The 25,261-nt window shown below is 36.3% G+C and overlaps 1 protein-coding gene across 6 annotated transcripts in view; it reads left to right on the forward strand.

Moving 5' to 3' along the window:
- The window catches only part of ATM (ATM serine/threonine kinase), a 149,139-nt gene that overhangs the window by 20,160 nt on the left and 103,718 nt on the right, over positions 1 to 25,261 (forward strand). For all 6 annotated transcript variants that reach the window (XR_005020942.1, XM_036861087.1, XM_036861082.1 and 3 more), the window contains 10 exons: positions 1,072 to 1,235; positions 6,233 to 6,402; positions 8,317 to 8,688; positions 10,142 to 10,336; positions 11,575 to 11,670; positions 12,478 to 12,703; positions 21,418 to 21,543; positions 22,105 to 22,230; positions 23,167 to 23,256; positions 24,343 to 24,514. Coding sequence is in view for 5 of the 6 variants with exons in the window: in XM_036861087.1 (XP_036716982.1) it covers positions 1,072 to 1,235; positions 6,233 to 6,402; positions 8,317 to 8,688; positions 10,142 to 10,336; positions 11,575 to 11,670; positions 12,478 to 12,703; positions 21,418 to 21,543; positions 22,105 to 22,230; positions 23,167 to 23,256; positions 24,343 to 24,514 (1,737 nt within the window). In the remaining variant the exon portion in view is untranslated. The remainder of the gene's footprint in view (positions 1 to 1,071; positions 1,236 to 6,232; positions 6,403 to 8,316; positions 8,689 to 10,141; positions 10,337 to 11,574; positions 11,671 to 12,477; positions 12,704 to 21,417; positions 21,544 to 22,104; positions 22,231 to 23,166; positions 23,257 to 24,342; positions 24,515 to 25,261) is intronic.

Genomic DNA, 25,261 nt, shown 5'->3' on the forward strand with positions numbered 1-25,261 from the left:
CATGGGTGATGTAGCTCCATTCAGTAGACAGGAGCTTTACTGGGTGGAACTGGAATTGAATGGGTTCTCTCATGCTTAGGCTGTGTTTTGAATCTGGCTTGTACTAACCTTTGGACCAATTCATCATGGCTAGTGTAATGACCTTATTAGGGAACTTCATTGAATAATAGCTAAAATAGAGGAAAACTGTTGTAGCCACTTTTTATCAAAAGCAGCTGTGTATGTTTCATGGGCTCTTCTAGTATGTATAGTTAGATGTATTTGTAGCCCATGAAACCACTGTAGGTGAAAGAATGGTGGCTTTCCTTAGTTTTTCATCCTTCACATAGCTCTCACCAGAATGAAAATCAGGATTATGAAGAGATGGTGAGACATGTTTAGGGTTTTAGTTAAGTGCATGTTTAGGATGAATTGAAAATTGGCAGGTGATGAGGCTGTCAGAAACACTAATATAGTTTTAGTATACATTAATAGATTTTAAATAGGTTCTTTGTTTTGTGGGAGGAAACAGCCCCATTGTTCCCCATACTCGTTAGATCGCGGTTGGGAATATTATGCTTACCAGATTTTGTAGAGTCACCATTTTAAGAGGGACATAAGTTGACTGGAGTGTGTCTAGGGAAAGATGACTGGGATGATGATAAGTCTGGATAATGTGTTATTTTTACACTTGTTGAAGGAACTGGTAATGTTTTTCTCTTAAAGACATACAGAGAAGTTGGTCCTTATGTAAAAGAGGGAAAGTATTAATTTGCTTTGGGGGAGAGAAGAAATTAAAGTTTGATTGAGATTTTGATTGAATTGGTTAGAGATAGTTAGATCAGAATATGGAAGAATTTTATAAGAAATACAGTTAACTGAGTGTGAAATGTGTGAAATGGACATCATTATGAAGTAGAGCTTGTCAAGGATATTGTCAGAAGAGCCATTAGTACTAACTAGGCTGGACCAGATGTCTTCTAATGTTGTTTCCACCTTAACAGCTGAATAGTTTTGTGGGAGTTGGTGGTGCAAATGAATTGTACGTATAAATTATATTTTAATTTAATTAATTATTTTTAAAAATTACAGGTGCCTATGAATCAAGAAAGTGGAAAAGTATCTTATACAATGTATATGATCTGCTAGTTAATGAAATAAGTCATATAGGAAGCAGAGGGAAATATTCTTCAGCATCTCGTAATATTGCTGTCAAGGAAAACTTGATTGAATTGATGGCAGATATTTGTCACCAGGTATAGTAGATCTTGTCACATTTTGAAATTTCCTGTTAATTCTTTTATTGGGCCTGTAAAAAGCCTGTAAAATTACTCTGTACACGTAACTATTCCTTTCAAAACACCATAAATATTTAGCATTGCCCTTCTAACTTAAGAGGTAACTATCTTGCAAATATAAACTTAGGGAAAAAACTGATGATGAACTTTTCCATTCTTAAGAAAACTGTCTACAGGCAATAAGATTATCCTAACCCTATGTGTTTTCTTTCTTTGTTTTTTTCCTGATTTAGAAATCACATGACATAAAATTCATTATTTTAAAGAGTGTAATTCAGTGGTTTTTAGCATTTTCACTCTGTTGTGCAACCATCACCACTAATTCCAGAGCATTTCCATCACTGCCAAAACAAACTTTGTACCTATTAGCAGTCAGCCTCAATTCCCTGCTTCCAGTTCCTAGCAGCCAGCCACTAATCTACTTTCTGCCTTTGTGGATTTGCCTGTTTTGGACATTTCATACAAATTGAATCATACGATGTGTGGTCTTTTGTGTCTGGCTTCTTTCACTAAGCATAATGTTTTCAAGGTTCTTCCATGTCGTGCCATGAATCAATATTTCATTCTTTTTTATCGCTGAGTAATATTCAGTTGTATGGATGTATTACGTTTTGTTTACCCATTCATCAGTTGATGGCTTAATGTTTTTTTTCCTCCATAGAAGAAATTTTAAAATTTATGCAATTTTTAAAGGTTATACTCCATTTACAGTTATTACAAAATATTGTCTATATTCCCTGTGTTGTACAATACATCCTTACAATAAACTCCCACTCAGTAGTTTGTTACCCCCCATCCCCCACTGGTAACCACTGGTTTGTTCTCTGTATCTGTGAGTCTGCGTCTTTTTTGTTATATTCACTAGTTTGTTGTGTTTTTTAGATTCCACATGTAAGTGATATCATACAGTATTTGTCTTTCTCTGTCCGACTTATTTCACTTAGCATAACGCCCTCCAAGTCTATCTGTGTTGCTGCGAATGGCAGAACTTCTTTCTTTTTTTATGGCTGAGTAGTAGTCTTCTGTGTGTGTGTGTGTGTGTATGTGTGTGTATATACATATATATATATATGTATATACACTCACCAATCTTTATCCATTCATCTCTTGATGGACACTGAAGTTGCTTCCATATCTTGGCAGTTGATGCTGCTGTGAACATTGGGTGCATGTACCTTTTTTTTTTTTTTTTTAAGATTTACTATTTATTTATGTATTTATTTATTTTTGGCTGTGTTGGGTCTTCGTTTCTGTGTGAGGGCTTTCTCTAGTTGCGGCAAGTGGGGGCCACTCCTCATCGCGGTGCACGGGCCTCTCACTATGGCGGCCTCTCTTGTTGCGGAGCACGGGCTCCAGACGCGCAGGCTCAGTAACTGTGGCTCATGGGCCTGGTTGCTCCGCGGCATGTGGGATCTTCCCAGACCAGGGCTCGAATCCGTGTCCCCTGCATTGGCCGGCAGATTCTCAACCACTGCACCACCAGGGAAGCCCCAGCATGTACCTTTTTGAATTAGTGTTTTTGTTTTTTTTGGATATATACCCAGAAGAATTTTACTGGGTCATATGGTAATTCTAATTTTAGTTTTTTGAGAAACCTCCATAGTGTTTTCCACATTAGCTGCACCAATTTACAGTCCCCCCAACAGTGTATGAGGGATCCTTTTTCTCCACATCCTTGCCACCATTTTTTATTTGTGTTCTTTTTGATGATAAACATGATAACCATTCTGACAGGTGTGAAGTGATACTATGGTTTTGATTTGCATTTTCCTGATGATTAGCAGGCGTGTTGAGCATCCTTTCATGTGCCTGTTGGTCATCTGCGTTTCCTCTTTGGAAAAATGTATGTTCAGGTCGTCTGCCCATTTTTTAATAATGTTGTTTGTTTGTTTGTTTTTTTGATGTTGAGCTGTATGAACTGTTTATATGTGTGAATATTAACCCCTTATTGGTCATATTATTTGCAAACATTTTCTCCCATTCAGTAGGTTGTCTTTTCATTCACTGGATAGTTTCCTTTGCTGTGCAAAAGCTTGTGAGTTTAATTGGGTCCCATTTGCTTATTTTTGCTTTTATTTCCTTTTCTTTAGGAGATGAATCCAAAAAAGTATTGCTATGACTTACATCAGAGGGTGTTCTGCCTGTGTTTTCATCTAGGAGTTTTACAGTATTCAGTCTTATATTTATGTCTTTAATTCATTTTATTTTTGTATATGATATTAGAGGACGTTCTAATTTCATTCTTTTACATGTAGCTGTCCAGTTTTCCCAGCACCACTTATTGAAGAGACTGTCTTTTCTCCATTGTATATTCTTGCCTCCTTTGTCATAGATTAATTGACCATAAGTGCATGGGTTTATTTCTGGGCTCTCTATCCTGTTCCATTGATCTATGTGTCTGTTTTTGTGCCAGCACCACAGTGTTTTGATTACTGTAGCTTTGTAGTCTGTATAGTCTGAAGTCAGGGAGTGTGATTCTTCCAGCTCTGTTCTTCTTCCTCAAGACTGTTTTGGCTATTTGGGGTCTTTTGTGTTTCCATACAAATTTTAAAGTTATTTGTTCTGGTTCTGTGAAAAATGCCATTGGTATTTTGATAGGGATTGCATTGAATCTGTAGATTGCCTTGGGTAATATGGTCATTTTAACAATGTTGATTCTTCTGGTCCAAGAACACAGTATATCTTTCCATCTGTTTGTGTCATCTTCAGTTTCTTTCATCACAGTCTTACAGTTTTCCAAGGACAGGTCTTTTGTCTCCTGTAGGCAAAAGGTTTATTCTAGGTATTTTATTCTTTTTAATGCAAGGTAAATGGGATTGTTTCCTTAATTTCTCTTTCTGATAGTTCATTAGTGTATAGAATTGCAACAGATTTCTGTATATTAATTTTGTATCCTGCAACTTTACTCAGTTCATTGATGAGCTCTAGTAGTGTTCTGGTAGCATCTTTAGGGTTTTCTCTGTATAGTATCATGTCATCTGCAAACAGTGACAGTTTTACTTCTTCTTTTCCAATTTGGATTCCTTTTATTTCTTTTTCTTCTCTGATTGCTGTGGCTAGGACTTCCAAAACTATGTTGAAGAAAAGTGGCAAGAGTGGACATCCTTGTCTTGTTCCTGATCTGAGAGGAAATACATTCAGCTTTTCACCGTTGAGTATGATGTTAGCTGTGGGTTTGTTATATATGGACTTTATTATGCAGAGGTATATTCCCTCTATGCTTGCTTTCTGGAAAGTTTTTATTATAAATGGATGTTGAATTTTATCAAAAGCTTTTTTGTATCTATTGAGATGATCAGATGGTTTTTATTTTTCAGTTTGTTAATGTGGCATAGCATATTGATTGATTTGCAAATATTGAGAAATCCTTGCATCCCTGGGATAAATCCCACTTGATCATGGGATATGATCCTTTTTTTATATATATAAATTTTTATTTATTTATTTATTTATTTATTTACTTATGGCTGTGTTGGGTCTTCGTTGCTACGCGCAGGCTTTCTCTAGTTGCGGAGAGCGGGGGCTACTCTTTGTTGCGGTGCGTGGGCTTCTCATTGCGGTGGCTTCTCTTGTTGCGGAGCACAGGCTCTAGGCGCATGGGCTTCAGTAGTTGTGGCTCACAAGCTCTAGAGCACAGGCTCAGTAGTTGTGGCACATGGGCTTAGTTGCTCCGCGGCATGTGGGATCTTCCCGGACCAGGGCTCGAACCTGCATTGGCAGGTGGATTCTTAACCACTGCGCCACCAGGGAAGTCCCGGGTATGATCTTTTTACTGTATTGTTGGATTCGTTTTGTTAGTATTTTGTTGAGGATTTTTGCATCTATGTTCATCAGTGATATTGGCCTATAATTTTCTTTTTTTGTGATATCTGTGTCTGGTTTTGATATCAGGGTGATGCTGGCCTCATAGTTCAGAATTGTTCCTTCCTCTGCAGTTTCTTGGAATAGTTTCAGGATAGGTGTTAAGTCTCTAAATGTTTGTAGAATTTACCTGTGAAGCCATCTGTTGCTGGACTTTTGTTTGTTGGGAGTTTTAAAATTACTGATTCAATTTCATTTCTGGTTATTGGTCTGTTCACATTTTCTATTTCTTCCTGGTTCAGTCTTGGGAGATTGTACCTTTCTAAGAATTTGTCTGTTTCTTCTAGGTTGTCCACTTTATTGGCATATAGCTGTTTGTAGTAGTCTCTTATGATCCTTTGTATTTCTGTGGTGTCAGTTGTAACTTCTTTTTCGTTTCTGATTACATTGATTTGGGCCCTCTCCCTTTTTTTTCTTGATGAGTCTGCCTAAAGGCTTATCAATTTTGTTTATCTTTTCGAAGAACCAGCTTTTAGTTTCATTGATCTTTTCTATTATTTTTTTAGTCTCTATTTCATTTATCTAAAACCTATGGGACTCATCAAAAGCAGTTCTAAGAGGGAAGTTTGACCTCAGAAAACAAGAAAAATCTCAAACAACCTAACTTTACATCTAAAGGAGGTAGAGAAAGAATAAACGAAACCCAAAGTTAGTAGAAGGAAAGAAATCATAAAGATCAGAGCAGAAGTAAATGAAATAAAGACAATGTTTCTTAAGTAAAACTTTTCCCCAGAGATTTGGTTACCATCCTAGGGTAATTTCACTTGTCACATATTTTCTTAACACTAAGTTTATGATTTAATATCTTTGAAACTAGAGGTTTTTGCTTTACTTTTAGATGTTTTGGTCCTTTTAGTAAAGTTTCCCAGGAACTAAAACTAATAACTTACTTGGTAATATCTGCTTTCTAGAGAGCCATTATTATCTGCAAAATGTTTGTAACCATATTATCAGATTCACATATTTCTGTAGTTTATTACTCTTGCTTTATGACTAACCTGTATCTTCATCTAAGAAGGAACATTTTTTGCTAATGAACTATTAGAAACAATAGCAGTTTTAAAAAAATAGGTTTTCCTTTTGTTGTTTTACAGGTTTTTAATGAAGATAATAGATCTTTGGAGATTTCTCAGTCTTACACAACCACACAAAGAGAATTTAGTGATTACAATGCACCTTGCAAAAAGAGGAAAATAGAATTAGGCTGGGAAGTAATAAAGGATCATCTTCAGAAGTCACAGAATGATTTTGACATTGTGCCTTGGTAAAATATTGTTTTTTGTCTTTCAATATCATTTTAGTCTCATTAATTTTTCTCACAAGACTCCCAGTAGATTCCTTTACCTCACTGGCCTGGCCAGAACTAGGTCACTCCCAAAGCAATGACTGACAAAGGGGAAGGTGATTACTGGGACATGTGAGATCAACCACCATGGCTTATCTGCTAGAGGCCAGGAATAGGGCACCTTTCCTAAGCATATTGCCATAGCAAGGACGAGGGAGAATGGCTGCTTGGTAGGCAATCGGTACTGTGTGCCTCATGGAATTCACTGAGTTGTATACCTCAACACAAAGAGATTTTACCATGCTTGGCACCTTCTAATAGAATTAGATTAGGAAGAAATTAAAGATAGTATTCAGAAATCACAGAATAGTTTGGACCTTATGCCATGATAAAGGTTATTTTTTACTATTTGCTCTGTTCTTTTTTAAAATTTATTTATTTATTTTTGGTTGCGTTGGGTCTTCGTTGCTGCGCACGGGGTTTTCTCTAGTTGCAGCGAGCAGGGACTACCCTTCTTTGTGGTGCGCGGGCTTCTCATTGCGGTGGCTTCCCTTGTTGCGGAGCACAGGCTCAGTAGTTGTGGCACACGGGCTTAGTTGCTCCGCGGCATGTGGGAGTCTTCCCAGACCAGGGCTCGAGCCCGTGTCCCCTGCGTTGGCAGGCGGATTCTTAACCACTACGCCACCCGGGAAGTTCCATTTGCTCTGTTCTTTAGTCTCATATAGCATTTGCAGTTATTTAAGTAATTAAATAAATTGTGGAATTCTTTGGAATCACAAAATATTAGGTCTGTTAGGAATCTGTAGAATTCATGCAGCTCAGCCTTTTTGCTTTACCAAAAAGACAACTGCAACTGAGAAAGGTTAAGCAGCTTGCATAAGGACAGTTACAAATTTTTAGATTACAGTCATAATTTTGTTAACAGTGCTCTTTGATTTTTCCCCTGTTGATGTAATGTTTAAATATAATTGAGTGTGGGAGGAAATCGTATTGATTTAGATACCTATTGCTAAATTTTCTATAGTTGTTGCCTATTTCATATTCTTTAATTTGTCCACTTAGTGAAGTTATTTATTGAACACCTACTATGTACCAAGCATAAGGGATAGAGGGTGAACAAGATATAGTTCCTATTCTTGAGTAGCACGCATTTTAGAGAACTTGCAGCAAATACTTATTGAATTAACTGAATTAACATCAAGAGAAAACAGTTTTTCGGGGTTTTTGTTTGTTTTCCTGTTCTAGAGGAATATTATTGGTGGCCAAAGAGCAGGGATGTGTGCGATAAGTAAGAAGTAGAGTGTTGGTAATTTAGTTATTTAAAGTTACTGTGTAAGCAAAATATGATAGCTTACCCAGCTAGCCTAAATGTTGTCAGTCTTCTTGCCACTTTAGGAAGTAGGGCCTAATAAATATTAAGAGCCAGTTTAGGGCTTCCCTGGTGGTGCAGTGGTTGAGAATCTGCCCGCCAATGCAGGGCACACGGGTTCAAGTCCTGGTCTGGGAAGATCCCACATGCCGCGGAGCAACTGGGCCCGTGAGCCACAATTATTGAGCCTGCGCGTCTGGAGCCTGTGCTCCGCAACAAGAGAGGCCGCGATAGTGAGAGGCCTGTGCACTGCGATGAAGAGTGGCCCCTGCTTGCACAACTAGAGAAAGCCCTCGCACAGAAACGAAGACCCAACACAGCCATAAATAAATTAATTAATTAAAAAAAAATAAGAGTCTCTTTAAAAAAAAAAAAAAAAAAGAGCCAGTTTATTATGAGAGTAGTCTGGAAAATGATGATGATAATATTCTAATTAGGATATTATAAGAATACTATGTCTATATATTTTCTTTTAGCCTCGTAATGAATTTGAATAATTTTCAAATTATTTATACTTGTTTTAGGTTACAGATTGCAACTCAATTAATATCAAAATATCCTTCAAGTTTACCTAACTGTGAGTTGTCACCATTACTAATGATACTACACCAGCTTCTACCTCAACAGCGACATGGGGAACGCACACCGTATGTGTTACGATGCCTTATGGAAGTTGCATTGTGTCAAGGCAAGAAATCAAACCTAGAAAGCTCTCAAAAGTCAGATTTACTGAAACTCTGGATTAAAATTTGGTCTATTACTTTTCGTGGTATAAGTTCTGAACAAATACAAGCTGAAAACTTTGGCTTACTTGGAGCCATAATTCAAGGCAGTTTAGTTGAGGTTGACAGAGAATTCTGGAAGTTATTTACTGGGTCAGCCTGCAGACCTTCATGGTAAGTTGACTATGGATTGTATTCTATTTTGCAGCATATATATATATATTTTTTTTTCCCCCTGAATTTTGTAATTTCTAACTTCAGTTAAAGATACGTTAAATTCTGTTTCAGATGCTTTGTTGTTTGTCCGGGAAGTCTTAATAAATAAATAAGTGTAATTTAGTTTCAAATGTGAAGAGATTACTAAGGCCAGTTTTAAAGAATTAAGTGTTTATATTTCTTTTATTTGTAATTGACAATTATTTTTTGCTTGATCTTCATAAACTTTATTTTTTTTTTAGTACTGCATACTGTTACAGTAAGAGATAGTTCTTAATCAAGAATTTTCTCAAATGTAGTCAGACTTTTTAGAATTTTTTTGTGTTCATTTAGTCCACAGAAGTTTACTATATGTCTACAGCATGCCAGGCACTGCCCTAAGCATTGGAGGCACAGTGGTAAATAAGATAGACAAGGTCTCTGTCCCTGAAAGAGCTTACTTTTTTTAAAATTGAGGTATAGTTGATTTACAATGTTGTGTTAGTTTCTGGTGTACAGCAGAGTGATTCAGTTTTATATATATGTGTGTGTGTCTGTGTATATATATATATTATATATTTATTACAGGATATTGATTATAGTTCCCTGTGCTATACAGTAGGACCTTGTTGTTTATCTATTTTACATATAATAGTTTTTTTTTTAACATCTTTATTGGAGTATAATTGCTTTACAGTGGTGTGTTAGTTTCTGCTTTGTAACAAAGTGAATCAGCTATACATATACATATATCCCCATATCTCCTCCCTGTTGCGTCTCCCTCCCACCCTCCCTATCCCACCCCTCTAGGTGGTCACAAAGCACTGAGCTGATCTCCCTGTGCTATGTGGCTGCTTCCCACTAGCTATCTATTTTACATTTGATAGTGTATATAAGTCCATGCTTCTTTCTCACTTCGTGCCAGCTTACCCTTCCCACTCCCAGTGTCCTCAAGTCCATTCTCTGTGTCTGTGTCTTTATTCCTGTCCTGCCCCTAGGTTCTCCATAACCTTTTTTGTTTGTTTGTTTAGATTCCATATATATGTGTTAGCATACGGTATTTGTTTTTCTCTTTCTGACTTACTTCACTCTGTATGACAGACTCTAGGTCCATCCACCTCACTACAAATAACTCAGTTTGTTTCTTTTTATGGCTGAGTAATATTCCATTGTATATATGTGCCCATCTTCTTTATCCATTCATCTGTTGATGGACACTTAGGTTGCTTCCATGTCCTGGCTATTGTAAATAGGGCTGCAATGAACATTGTGGTACATGACTGTTTTTGAATTACATATAATAGTTTGTATCTGCTAATCTCAAACTCCTAATTTATCCCTCCCCCACCTCCTTTCCCCTTTGGTAACCATAAGTTTGTTTTCTATGCAAAGAACTTACTTTTAATATTAATTGTCCTTTGTTTTGCTGTAGTCCTGCAGTATGCTGTTTGACTTTGGCACTGACCATGTGTGTAGTTCCAGAAACAGTAAAAACAGGAATGGAGAAGAATATATATGATGTAAACAGAAATTTTTCTTTAAAGGAATTGATAATGAAATGGCTCTTATTCCGTCAGTTAGAGGATGACTTTGGAGACAGTGCAGAGCTGCCTCCAATTCTTCACAGGTAATTTGAGTTCAGTTAGCATGCTGCTGACTTTTGTTTTGTTTTGTAAGGTGCCCTCCATTTCTTCTTTGATATTAGATGGCTTTATTTTACAGTGATCATACAGGATTTCCCAGAATTAGTCCTAGAGGTTAAACAGGCCCTTTGTTTTTATAGTGTTCTGTATCTTTGTGCCTGGATCTTTGTCCAAGTTCTTTTACTTTGTTTTCTCTCTCTGCCTAGACAGTGAGAATAAGGGGGATGTGCATGAAGAATATGTATATAGTTCTTTGAGCACTTATATGTTTCTTTGTGATCGTCTGTAAATAGGTCCATCTGAACATATATCCAACTCATGTATATCCTGGAATCATAATGAGAGTATCTTCTAGGTGAAATATGTTAATGAGGGGAAGAAATGAGAAAAAGCCAAAATGGGACTTAAGCACTAGGATGTGAGCAGCTTGCCCACTTAACCTTTCCAGTCAGTAAATGGAACTGAGTGATTGGAGGACAGACCTCTGGATCCTAGTGATTTTACTTTAATTCCTTTTTTAAAAAATTTTTTTTAATTTTTAATTTTTAAAAATTTTTTATTTTTTGGCTGTGTTGGGTCTTTGTTGCCGCGTGCGGGCTTTCTCTAGTTGCAGCGAGCAGGGGCTGCTCTTTGTTGTGGTGCGTGGGCTTCTCATTGCGGTGGCTTCTCGTTGTGGAGTACAGGCTCTAGGCATGCGGGCTTCAGTAGTTGTACCATGCGGGCCCTAGAGTGTGCAGGCTTCAGTAGTTGCAGCGCATGGGCTCTAGGGCATGTGGGCTTCAGTAGTTGTGGCGTGTGGGCTCAGTAGTTGTGGCTCGCGGGCTCTAGAGCACAGGCTCAATAGGTGTGGCACACGAGCTTAGTTGCTCTGCAGCACGTGGGATCTTCCCGGACCAGGGATTGAACCCATGTCCCCTGCATTGGCAGGCGGATTCTTAACCACTGCACCACCAGGGAAGTCCTACTTTAATTTCATAATTGTTTATGCTCTTTAAAAATTTAGTATGATCCTGCTTCTAGGAAGTGTTGAAAATGATAGTAACATAAAATGTATGCTCCTTAAATCCTGTTTTCAGATGTTAAAAAATTCAATAGAGATGAAAGTAGTTTTAATTTTGGATCCAAATTTTAGAGGTCAATATTTATAGCTAAACCTGGGTGTTTAAGAATGCTTTAAATGGCTTTTGGTCTTCTAAGTAAAGATTTTTATTTTACTTTATAGGAATTTTCCTCATCTTTCCCTGGAGAAAATTCTTGTGAGTCTCACTATGAAAAACTGTAAAGCTGCAATGAATTTTTTCCATAGTGTGCCAGAATGGTATGTTATCTAATAGAGTTCTGTGTTATTTTAAGATACAGCTTTAATTAACAAAGATAATTTTAGCAAAGTAGTAGCTACATCTTAAAAATTATGAACTAAATTGGTCAATTAAAAAAATCATAACTGTTAGCAAGGGAAAAGTTTCTTTTAATTCAATAATTATACTTTATGTCCTATAGCTTATGTTTATGATGGGATATTAAGAACATAAACATCATGTGGAAATGAGTTCTTTAAAGATGTGACCCATTTTTATATGTCAAATAAAATCTGACTGTTCGCTAAAAACTAACGATAATTGAGGATAGGGGAAACAAGAATAAATCTAAAAACCTCATTTTAGTTGATTGACTCAAGAGGCTTATGTTTATCACTGTGACTGAAAATTCTGTCACTAGCATGAAGATTCCTGTTCTTCCTCTAGAGGGCATAAGATGAAAAAAGATCTACATTTTGGAGAAATCAAAGGTGAAAAAAGGGAAATGTTTCAGATAATGTTATTCTTAGTGTTTATATCTGTTGTTAATTTTTTTTTTAATACTTTCTGAATTTGCCTTTGAGACTAACTTTTATTTTTTTGTCCATTTATTAGTAAAATTTGCTACTGAATAATGAAATTCTTTACAAGTAATTATCAAAATCCAAAGAAGAGAAGCATTTAAAAGAATAATTCACTAATTGTATAATCAGTCTTTGAATAATATAGATGCTGTTAATGTTTTTATTTGTAATAGATTGCTGCTATATGAAGGTGAAATAATAGATAATTTGATTTTACAAATTAAAAATCTTATTTCTTTGAAGTGAGCAACACCAAAAAGATACAGAAGAACCTTCATTCTCAGAAGTTGAAGAACTATTTCTTCAGACAACTTTTGACAAGATGGATTTTTTAACCATTGTGAAAGAACATACTACAGAAAAGCACCAATCCAGTGTAGGCTTTTCTGTCCACCAAAATCTCAAGCAATCACTGGATCGCTATCTTCTGGGATTGTCAGAACAGCTTCTAAATAATTACTCATCTGAGGTGAGATTTTCGAAATCAACTAAAGCCAATATTTGATTCTACTTTGGTAGACTGTTAGGAAGCTTAATTTTAAAAGCAAAGTAGTAGCACATGGCTACATATAGGGGAAATTTAGCATGGAAAAAAGGAAAACTGAAGAAAAACAATTTGACTATTTTCTTTTACCAGGAATTCTCATAGACATTAAAGAAGTAGAATTCTTTGGGTGAGTTGATGGGTAGTAATAAAGGTTTTGAGCATAGTGATTGTTTGATGAAAAAGAACCTTAGTACAGAGGAGGAAAGTATTACAATAACAGAAAAGGACATAATATAAACTGATCTAATAGATTTTCGTTGCACTTGAAGAGGGAGAATTCATTAGTAAATGAACTAGCAGTCATCCATATTTTAGAGGTCCTTTAGTAATGTCTCACATATCATTTCCTTTGTCCTCTTAAAATCACAAATTCTCTTCGTGTGTGCTGTTTTCTTGCCAAAACTCCTGTGTCTTTCTACCCATTTCTGTGTGTTCAGATAATCCATATGTCAAAATCCTTGCTAAAGCCTTTCTTAGATAATCTCAGCCATACATCTTTTAATTTTAATAGTACTTAATATTTCTATTTTTAAATGACACTTAGCATCTTCTTTGTACCATATACACAAATCTCTCTTAAACTATGCTAGAAGCTCATTAAAGAGCATATATAATTTTTATTAATCTTTGTATCTTCTGCAGTGCTTTGTTATATGATAAATGATAAAATATTTGTTGACTAAAATAAAACCTACAGGCTACTCAAAGGAGTTGATTCAGTAGCCATAATTAACGATACAAAGAGCCAGAGAAGAGGCAGTGTGCCTGTTTGCTCTATCTTGCCCCTAGTTACTGACTGACTTCTGGATTACAGTTGTAACCATTTTCATTACAAAGTAATGAGATCTTCCGTGTTTTCCCCTAAAATGACATTTCATACGATATAGGAACAGAAAAATCTGAAAATTTTATTTTTCTGTGTAACCTTTACACATTCTTACATAATTCTATAAAATTGGTTAAGCAGTATCTACTGGCAAAAATGCCTTGTGCTAGTCTGTGGAGTCTAAAAAGCTGAATAAATCAAGGTTCTTATCTCTTAGAAGCTCAAAATGTCATTTTTTAAAAAAAATTTATTTATTTATTTATTTATTTATTTTTGGCTGTGTTGGATCTTCGTTTCTATGCGAGGGCTTTCTCTAGTTGCGGCAAGCGGGGGCCACTCTTCATCGCGGTGCGCGGGCCTTTCACTGTCGCGGCCTCTCTTGTTGCGGGGCACAGGCTCCAGACGCACAGGCTCAGTAGTTGTGGCTCACGGGCCTAGTTGCTCCGTGGCATGTGGGATCTTCCCAGACCAGGGCTCGAACCCGTGTCCCGTGCATTGGCAGGCAGATTCTCAACCACTGTGCCACCAGGGAAGCCCTCAAAATGTCATTTTTTTTTTTTTTTTTTTTTTTTTTATTCACGCACACACACACTGTATTTTATTTTTACAAGACATAAATAGACTGACACCAAGCATTGTACATGGATGACCACAACAAAAGCAACAATGATTGCAATTACCAAACATGAAACACACTCATACTATGTCATAATATTGACATTCAGTCCAGTAATCCTCCACTGTAACAGCTCCTTTACTTTGCAGTGAAAATTGATTTGTATATTCTTTGCCTCTGAGTCCTTGTGGGATTTTTTTTTTTTTTTAAATTCAGACAGAAAGTCACAAAAATTATACTCATCCTCATCAGTTCACTCAGCCCCATGTAATTAATTTTTTTTTCATCTTGATCTTTTGTTAGCACTTTTATGAGTTCATCAGTTTTTCATTAGAGTTCTGAAAATGCTTATTCATTCAGTTCAGCAGTACAGTCAGTTACCAGAAACCTGTACTTGTCAGAGTCTTTTCCATGAATTTCTTGAAGATGAAACCCTTTTATAGGAACATATTTGCAAAATCATCAGAGTACACCCAGAACTGTCTATAAATGACAAAAGACTTAAAAATGACCACGGTTAAAGATTTGATGAAAGTTCATAATAATGCAGTTGACAAGAAAATTAGTTATTTCTGAGATATACATTTTAAAGTAATAACTAGGATTACTACTTATAACATTATACCAGAACATACAAGATTTTTAGAAATTTCATGTAATGTCTGAAACATTTATATTAACATATTTCCATACATATTTCCATACAAATACAAATATAAGATTTTTAGAAATTTCATGTAATGTCTGAAACATTTATATTAACATATTTCCATACATATTTCCATACAAATACAAATATAAGATTTTTAGAAATTTCATGTAATGTCTGAAACATTTATATTAACATATTTCCATACAAATAACCCAATGAAAGTTTAGTATTAGTTGTTTTGTTTGTTTTTTTATACTGCAGGTTCTTATTAGGCATCAGTTTCATACACATCAGTGTATACATGTCAATCCCAATTGCCCAATCCAGCACACCACCATCCCCACCTCACCGCAGTTTTCCCCCCTTGGTGTCCATATGACCATTCTCTACATTTGTGTCTCAACTTCTGCCCTGCAAACTGGCTCATCTGTACCATTTTTCTAGGTTCCGCATACATGCATTAATATACGATATTTGTTTTTCTCTTTCTTACTTACTTCACTCTGTATGACAGTCTCTAGATCCATCCATGTCTCAACAAATGACTCAATTTCGTTCCTTTTTATGGCTGAGTAATATTCCATTGTATATATGTACCACAACTTCTTTATCCATTCGTCTGTTGATGGGCATTTAGGTTGCTTCCATGACCTGGCTATTGTAAATAGTGCTGCAATGAACATTCGGGTGCATGTGTCTTTTTGAATTACGGTTTTCTCTGGGTATATGCCCAGTAGTGGGATTGCTGGGTCATATGGTAATTCTATTTTTAGTTTTTTAAGGAACCTCCATACTGTTCTCCATAGTGGCTGTATCAATTTACATTCCCACCAACAGTGCAAGAGGGTTCCCTTTTCTCCACACCCTCTCCAGCATTTGTTGTTTGTAGATTTTCTGATGATGCCCATTCTAACAGGAGTGAGGTGATACCTCATTGTAGTTTTGATTTGCATTTCTCTAATAATTAGTGATGTTGAGCATCTTTTCATGTGCTTCGTGGCCATCTGTATGTCTTCTTTGGAGAAATGTCTATTTAGGTCTTCTGCCCATTTTTGGATTGGGGTGTTTGTTTCTTTGATATTGAGCTGAATGAGCTGTTTATATATTTTGGAGATTAATCCTTTGTCCGTTGATTCATTTGCAAATATTTTCTCCCATTCTGAGGGCTGTCTTTTCGTCTTGTTTATGGTTTCCTTTGCTGTGCAAAAGCTTTGAAGTTTCATTAGGTCCCATTTGTTTATTTTTGTTTTTATTTCCATTACTCTAGGAGGTGGATCAAAAAAGATCTTGCTGTGATTTATGTCAAAGAGTGTTCTTCCTATGTTTTCCTCTAAGAGTTTTATAGTGTCCAGTCTTATATTTAGGTCTCTAATCCATTTTGAGTTTATTTTTGTGTATGGTGTTAGGGAGTATTCTAATTTCATTCTTTTACATGTAGCTGTCCAGTTTTCCCAGCACCACTTATTGAAGAGACTGTCTTTTCTCCATTGTATATCTTTGCCTCCTTTGTCATAGATTAGTTGACCATAGGTGCGTGGGTTAATCTCTGGGCTTTCTATCTTGTTCCATTGATCTATGGTTCTGTTTTTGTGCCAGTACCATACTGTCTTGATTACTGTAGCTTTGTAGTATAGTCTGAAGTCTGGGAGTCTGATTCCTCCAGCTCCATTTTTTTCCCTCAAGACTGCTTTGGCTATTCGGGGTCTTTTGTGTCTCCATACAAATTTTAAGATGATTTGTTCTAGCTCCGTAAAAAATGCCATTGGTAATTTGATAGGGATTGCATTGAATCTGTAGATTGCTTTGGGTAGTATACTCATTTTCACAATGTTGATTCTTCCAATCCAAGAACATGGTATATCTCTCCATCTGTTGGCATCATCTTTAATTTCTTTCATCAGTGTCTTATAGTTTTCTGCATACAGGTCTTTCGTCTCCCTAGGTAGGTTTATTCCTAGGTATTTTATTCTTTTTGTTGCAATGGTAAATGGGAGTGTTTCCATAATTTCTCTTTCAGATTTTTCATCATTAGTGTATAGGAATGCAAGAGATTTCTGTGCATTAATTTTGTATCCTGCAACTTTACCATATTCATTAATCAGCTCTAGCAGTTTTCTGGTGGCAGTTTTAGGATTCTCTATGTATAGTATCATGTCATCCGCAAACAGTGACAGTTTTACTTCTTCTTTTCCAATTTGTATTCCTTTTATTTCTTTTTCTTCTCTGATTGCCGTGGCTAGGACTTCCAGAACTATGTTGAATAATAGTGGTGAGAGTGGACATCCTTGTCTCGTTCCTGATCTTAGAGGAAATGCTTTCAGTTTTTCACCATTGAGAATGATGTTTGCTGTGGGTTTGTCATATATGGCCTTTATTATGTTGAGGTAGGTTCCCTCTATGCCCACTTTCTGGAGAGTTTTTATCAGAAATGGGTGTTGAATTTTGTCAAAAGCTTTTTCTGCATCTATTGAGATGATCATATGGTTTTTATTCTTCAATTTGTTAATATGGTGTATCACATTGATTGATTTGCGTATATTGAAGAATCCTTGCATCCCTGGGATAAATCCCACTTGATCGTGGTGTATGATCCTTTTAATGTGTTGCTGGATTCTGTTTGCTAGTATTTTGTTGAGGATTTTTGCATCTATATTCATCAGTGATATTGGTCTGTAATTTTCTTTTTTTGTAGTGTCTTTGTCTGGTTTTGGTATCAGGGTGATGGTGGCCTCATAGAATGAGTTTGGGAGTGTTCCTTCCTCTGCAATTTTTTGGAAGAGTTTGAGAAGGATGGGTGTTAGCTCTTCTCTAAATGTTTGATAGAATTCACCTGTGAAGCCATCTGGTCCTGGACTTTTGTTTGTTGGAAGATTTTTAATCACAGTTTCAATTTCATTACTTGTGATTGGTCTGTTCATATTTTCTGTTTCTTCCTGATTCAGTCTGGGAAGGTTATACCTTTCTAAGAATTTGTCCATTTCTTCCAGGTTGTCCATTTTATTGGCATAAAGTTGCTTGTAGTAGTCTCTTAGGATGCTTTGTATTTCTGTGGTGTCTGTTGTAACTTCTCCTTTTTCATTTCTGATTTTATTGATTTGAGTCCTCTCCCTCTTTTTCTTGATGAGTCTGGCTAATGGCTTATCAATTTTGTTTATCTTCTCAAAGAACCAACTTTTAGTTTTATTGATCTTTGCTATTGTTTTCTTTGTTTCTATTTCATTTATTTCTGCTCTGATCTTTATGATTTCTTTCCTTCTGCTAACTTTGGGTTTTGTTTGTTCTTCTTTCTCTAGTTGCTTTAGGTGTAAGGTTAGATTGTTTACTTGAGATTTTTCTTGTTTCTTTAGGTAGGCTTGTATAGCTATAAACTTCCCTCTTAGAACCGCTTTTGCTGCATCCCATAGGTTTTGGGTCGTCGTGTTTTCATTGTCATTTGTCTCTAGGTATTTTTTGATTTCCTCTTTGATTTCTTCAGTGATCTCTTGGTTATTTAGTAACGTATTGTTTAGCCTCCATGTGTTTGTCCTTTTTACGTTTTTTTCCCTGTAATTCATTTCTAATCTCATAGCGTTGTGGTCAGAAAAGATGCTTGATATGATTTCAATTTTCTTAAATTTACTGAGGCTTGATTTGTGACCCAAGATGTGATCTATCCTGGAGAATGTTCCGTGCGCACTTGAGAAGAACGTGTAATCTGCTGTTTTTGGATGGAATGTCCTATATATATCAATTAAATCTATCTGGTCTATTGTGTCATTTAAAGCTTCTGTTTCCTTATTTATTTTCATTTTGGATGATCTGTCCATTGGTGTAAGTGAGGTGTTAAAGTCCCCCACTATTATTGTGTTACTGTCGATTTCCTCTTTTATAGCTGTTAGCAGTTGCCTTATGTATTGAGGTGCTCCTATGTTGGGTGCATATATATTTATAATTGTTATATCTTCTTCTTGGATTGATCCCTGGATCATTATGTAGTGTCCTTCCTTGTCTCTTGTAACATTCTTTATTTTAAAGTCTATTTTATCTGATATGAGTATAGCTACTCCAGCTTTCTTTTGATTTCCATTTGCATGGAATATCTTTTTCCATCCCCTCACTTTCAGTCTGTATGTGTCCCTAGGTCTAAAGTGGGTCTCTTGTAGACAGCATATATATGGGTCTTGTTTTTGTATCCATTCAGCCAGTCTATGTCTTTTGGTTGGGGCATTTAATCCATTCACGTTTAAGGTAATTACCGATATGTATGTTCCTATGACCATTTTCTTAATTGTTTTGGGTTTGTCTTTGTAGGTCCTTTTCTTCTCTTGTGTTTCCCACTTAGAGAAGTTCCTTTAGCATTTGTTGTAGAGCTGGTTTGGTGGTGCTGAATTCTCTTAGCTTTTGCTTGTCTGCAAAGCTTTTGATTTCTCCATCAAATCTAAATGAGATCCTTGCCGGGTAGAGTAATCTTGGTTGTAGGTTCTTCCCTTTCATCACTTTAAGTATATCATGCCACTCCCTTCTGGCTTGCAAAGTTTCTGCTGAGAAATCAGCTGTTAACCTTATGGGAGTTCCCTTGTATGTTATTTGTCGTTTTTCCCTTGCTGCTTTCAATAGTTTTTCTTTGTCTTTAATTTTTGCCACTTTGATTACTACGTGTCTCGGCGTGTTTCTCCTTGGGTTTATTCTGTATGGGACTCTCTGCGCTTCCTGGACTTGGGTGGCTATTTCCTTTCCCATGTTAGGGAAGTTTTCGACTATAATCTCTTCAAATATTTTCTCTGGTCCTTTCTCTCTCTCTTCTCCTTCTGGGACCCCTATAATGCGAATGTTGTTGCGTTTAATGTTGTCCCAGAGGTCTCTTAGGCTGTCTTCATTTCTTTTCATTCTTTTTTCTTTAGTCTGTTCTGCAGCAGTGAATTCCACCATTCTGTCTTCCAGGTCACTTATCCGTTCTTCTGCCTCAGTTATTCTGCTATTGATTCCTTCTAGTGTAGTTTTCATTTCAGTTATTGTATTGGTGATCTCTGTTTGTTTGTTCTTTAATTCTTCTAGGTCTTTGTTAATCATTTCTTGCATCTTCTCAATCTTTGCCTCCATTCTTATTCCGAGGTCCTGGATCATCTTCACTATCATTATTCTGAATTCTTTTTCTGGAAGGTTGCCTATCTCCACTTCATTTAGTTGTTTTTCTGGGGTTTTTTCTTGTTCCTTCATCTGGTGCATAGCCCTCTGCCTTTTCATCTTCTCTATCTTTCTGTAACTGTGGTTTTTGGTCCACAGGCTGCAGGATCGTAGTTTTTCTTGCTTCTGTTGTCTGCCCTCTGGTGGTTGAGGCTATCTAAGAGGCTTGATGGGAGGCTCTGGTGGTGGGTAGAGCTGACTGTTGCTGTGTCGGTCAGAGCTCAGTAAAACCTTAATCCACTTGACTGTTGATGGGTGGGGCTGGGTTCCCTCCCTGTTGCTGTGGCGGTCAGAGCTCAGTAAAACCTTAATCCACTTGACTGTTGATGGGTGGGGCTGGGTTCCCTCCCTGTTGGATGTTTTGCCTGAGGCAACCCAACACTGGAGCCTACCGGTGCTCTTTGGTGGGGTCAATGGCAGACTCTGGGAGGGCTCACGCCAAGGAGAACTTCCCAGAGCCTCTGCTGCCAGTGTCCTTATCCCCACGGTGAAACAGAGCCACCACTCGCCTCTGCAGGAGACCCCCCAACACCAGCAGGTAGGTCCGGTTCAGTCTCCCCCAGGGTCACTGCTCCTTCCCCTGGGTCCCGATGCACACATTACTTTGTGTGTGCCCTCCAAGAGTGGGGTCTCTGTTTCCCCCAGTCCTGTCAAAGTCCTGCAATCAATTCCCTCTAGGCTTCAAAGTCTGATTCTCTAGGAATTCCTCCTCCCGTTGCCGGACCCCCAGGTTGGGAAGCCTGACGTGGGGCTCAGAACCTTCACTCCAGTGGGTGGAATTCTGTGGTATAAGTGTTCGCCAGTCTGTGAGTCACCCACCCAGCAGTTATGGGATTTGATTTTACTCTGATTGCGCCCCTCCTACCGTCTCACTGTGGCTTCTCCTCTGTCCTTGGACGCGGGGTATCCTCCTTGGTGAAGTCCAGGGTCTTCCTGTCAATGATTGTCCAGCAGCCAGTGGTGATTCTGGTGCTCTCGCAAGAGGGAGTGAGAGCACGTCCTTCTGCTCCGCCATCTTGGTTAATCCCCCTCAAAATGTCATTTTAATGTCTCTTATTATGAATCTAACTTCTACTCATGTTCTAAGAGTTACAGACATTTATTTGCCTATCAGTTTTTTTTCTTTCTTTCCTCCTTACCTCAGATATTTAAGGGCTTGTGTGTGCAGTACATTAAGCCACTTTAAGAAGAGATATATTACTTGGCCATTAGGACATACACTACTTCTGTTTTTCCTGGGAACCCTGGTTATCACAACTCTGCAGGGATCCCTCAGATGTTTTTAGAGATGATCAGAATTATGCCACTATTAATTCAATTAACTGAACTTTTGTTTTTTAATATGTACATAAAATTTTTTATTTGGGTTTTACTTTAAGACTTCAAATTCAGAAACGCTTGTCCGGTGTTCAAGTCTTTTGGTGGGTGTTCTCGGCTGCTATTGTTATGTGGGTGTAATAGCTGAAGAGGAAGCATACAAATCAGAATTATTCCAGAAAGCCAAGGTAGGAAGATTTATGTCAATAATGTTTTGGATTAATTTGAATGAAATATATTCCTGGGAAAACTGGTATATTTGTTTGGAAAACAAATTTTTATGTAGGTTAGCTCTTTCTCTTACATTTATGCAGTCTGAGAAGAAATGATATTGTATCTCCTTCCTTAAATATGAAATTATTTTAAGCCAACTATAAATACAGTAATTGAAATTATATCACATTAACATTTAATCTCATTAACAAAAATACTGGTGTTTATCTGTACTTTAAAATTTTTTTCCTGGATCAGTTATCCTAGAGAATTCTTAACCAGGAGTGTTAATCAAGTAGGCTCTAAGCATGAAACTGACTTTTATCTCTGGGTGCTGTTCTGTCAGTTGTGTGATTTGTAAGGATAACAGGGTATAAGATTTGTTGTTTTTAAAAATTTGTTCATTTTTAATTATATTTTATAACCAAGTATAACTTCTTAAAATGATTACTTTTACTTCTTAAGTAAAACAAAAAAGCAATCAATAAGCTATGATTTTAACTGAAATTTGGATTTTTCCTTCTTTTTTTTAATAGTCTCTAATGCAGTATGCGGGAGAAAGTATCACTTTGTTTAAAAATAAGACAAATGAAGAATCTAGAATTGTTTCACTGAGAAATATGATACATCTGTGTACACGTTGCTTACATAACTGTACCAAGGTAAGATGTTCTTCCTACTTGACAGCGTAGCCTACCTAGGAGGTTGGTAACTGGTTGGTGTTGTTACTGTTTTTTGGGTCCATTCATAAGTTGATACACTGATTTTAAATTAAATTGGTAAATTAAGGTAGTATTCAGAGGAGAAAAGCAACAGGTAATATGAGTTTCTCATGAAACTAAGTGCACGAAACTAACCTTCTCAGGAAAGTTTCTGAGACTATTTTACCCCTTTAATATACAACTAATTGGTGACTCTTTTATTGCCAGTGTATTTTCATTTATTTAATAAAAACTTGTTGACTACTAAGTATGTGACGTGCATACCAGTACACGAGGGCTAGTGGGCACTGCAAAAGTAAACAGTTCTAGCACACACATTACTCTCTTTTGCCCAGGTAGTCTTACATAACATTTGGTAGAAAGGGTGCTGCTGTGTGTAATCTTTGTTTTGATTTGGAGCAGGCCTGAGGGGTAGCTGAGCCAGACCAGAGTATTGATAATAACTAGAAACACTTTTTAAAGCTAATGTTAAGTACATGGCCATATATCAATATTATCAGCATGTACTTTTGGTTTTTTAATGTGTTTTTTTGTGTTTTGGTATTAGTGGGGAAGGAGAGTGGAAGAATAAACGCTAAACTATGATTATTGCTTGCTTATGTTTAGGGGCAATAGCTGGTATTTTACTTTAATGTTGTTTATGCTCAATGAAAGATACTTGCTATAGTTATTACTACTTTAAGAAAAGAGGTTTGTATTTTTGAAGCAATTCATATCTTGCTCCTAATAGTAAACTCTTTATCCATGCTTATTCTGATAATTTCCAGTGTAAACGAAAATCTGCATTTCATTCAAGATAGAGAAAATATTATCTGCAAAGAATAATTGTTTGTTTTTATTTCTGTTTGCCTGGTGTTTTGTTTGTCTTAATTACAGCACAGTCCAAATAAGATTGCATCTGGCTTCTTCTTACGATTATTAACATCAAAGCTAATGAATGATATTGCAGATATTTGTACAAGTTTAGTAAGTATGCTTCCTATTTTACTACCATATTTCATTGATTCTAAGATGCTTTTTATAACTTTGAAACCTCTCTTGAAAAGGGATGCATCTCACAGTATATGGTATGTTATGTTTTTAAAATGTGGAAATTAAATAAAGTTATTTGGTTTGCAGGGGGGAATGTATTTGATTGCTTCTTAATATCAATACCTAGCATAGTGCTTGGCGGTTAATTTCTCAATAAATAATAATAGACCAAGTGATTGGGAACTAATCATCCGGACTCAGTACCTTTTTCTGTATGACATTGTACCAAAATTCAAAATAATTCTCTATTCTTAAAAATAAAAACAAAAACCTTGCCAGACAAGCAACATATTCTCATCGTGATATTTATTTTCCTTTTTCCGTATAAATGGGCTTACATACTTTTTTGTCTGGAACAGTGCCTGGCACATAGTAGATATTCAAATATTTAATGAGTGAAAGAATATTCTGTAACTTGAGTATTTTCATTTAATAATAAATCTTGGTCTTTTTTCCATGTTGCTACTACATAGGGCTATACCTATGTATACTTTTTTTTTTTTGGCAGTACCATGGTATTTCATTATATATGGGAATAGTATATATGTATTTTAACCCAACTAATCTTAATTAAAATTTTAAATGATTTTTTTTTTACAAAGAGTTTGCAGTAAATTTCTTATGCTTTCATCTCCTTCTATTTGTGCCTATGAAGGATGTAGGATAAATTCTAGAAATGAAATTGCTTGTTCAAAAGGAATGTAAATTTTACTTTTTGATGGATAATGTCATTGTCCTCCAAAATAGTCTTACCAATTTATAATTTTACCTACACCCTCATCAATTTGGGGTAGTATGAAACTTCTTAATTTAAGAAATCATTTGTAAAGATTGTGTATTATTCTGCTGTGTAGACAATACAGTTTATGTATCTGTTTTCCTGTTGCAGGACATTTAATAGAAATAATACTGCAGGGTTTCATACACTTGAATCTTGAATTGTTTGATTAGGTCAATTTTAACTACAGCATGCTTCTGAAAGAAGCCAACTTGGAACGTCTTTCTTTCTCTTATTTGAAGGTATTCATTATCAAAAAGCCATTTGACTTTGGAGAAGTAGAATCAGTGGAAGATTGTACTGATGAAAATCTAATGGAGATGGAGGATCAGTCATCCATGAGTCTATTTAATGATTACCCTGCTAGTAGTGTTACTGATGCAAATGAATCTGGAGAGAGCCAAATTACTATTGGTAAATATACTTCTACTGCATGGGATTTTTTTTTTTAACCTCTTTACATTGATTTGGTATTATGAAAGGCCTCATAGATACTAATTTTATGCTCATTTTATTTCCTTTTTGTATAGTCTATTGGGATTGTTCCCCTCTATACACTTTAGAATTCCCTGATTTTTAATTGAATTTATTAGTTTCCTATTTTATTCTTCATGGGGGAATTTAAAATAATTATTAAATAAATAAAAACATATAATAGGTTATTTGGAAAATAGAAAGCAGGATAGTGCAAAAGTACCCATAATGCCATTATTGTTTACCTTTTTCTATTATTCTACATAGACCCTTTCAAAATTATAATCAGCATCAACATTCAAATGCCTTTTTATACCTTGTCTGTTTTCTTTTAACATTAATTGTAAGCATTTTTTTCATTTAGGTACTTGTGCTATTGATAACCATACTTTTTAATGGCTCTATAATATCCCAATTAACATACATACCATAATTTACTAGACCACTTTTTTAAAAATTTTACTTATTTATTTTTTATTTTTTGGCTGGGTCAGGTTGTAGTTGCAGCATGCGGGATCTTTGTTGCGGCATACAGGATCTTTCGTTGTGGTGTGGGCTCTTTGTTGCGGCGTGCAGGCTTCTCTCTAGTTGTGCGCGAGCTCCAGAGCGTGTGGGCTCTGTAGTTTTGACGTGTGGGCTCCAGAGCATGTGGGCTCTGTAGTTTGCAGCACATGGGCTCTCTAGTTG

The sequence above is a fragment of the Balaenoptera musculus genome, chromosome 8 (genome assembly GCF_009873245.2).
Source record: "Balaenoptera musculus isolate JJ_BM4_2016_0621 chromosome 8, mBalMus1.pri.v3, whole genome shotgun sequence".
Classification (NCBI taxonomy): domain Eukaryota; kingdom Metazoa; phylum Chordata; class Mammalia; order Artiodactyla; family Balaenopteridae; genus Balaenoptera; species Balaenoptera musculus.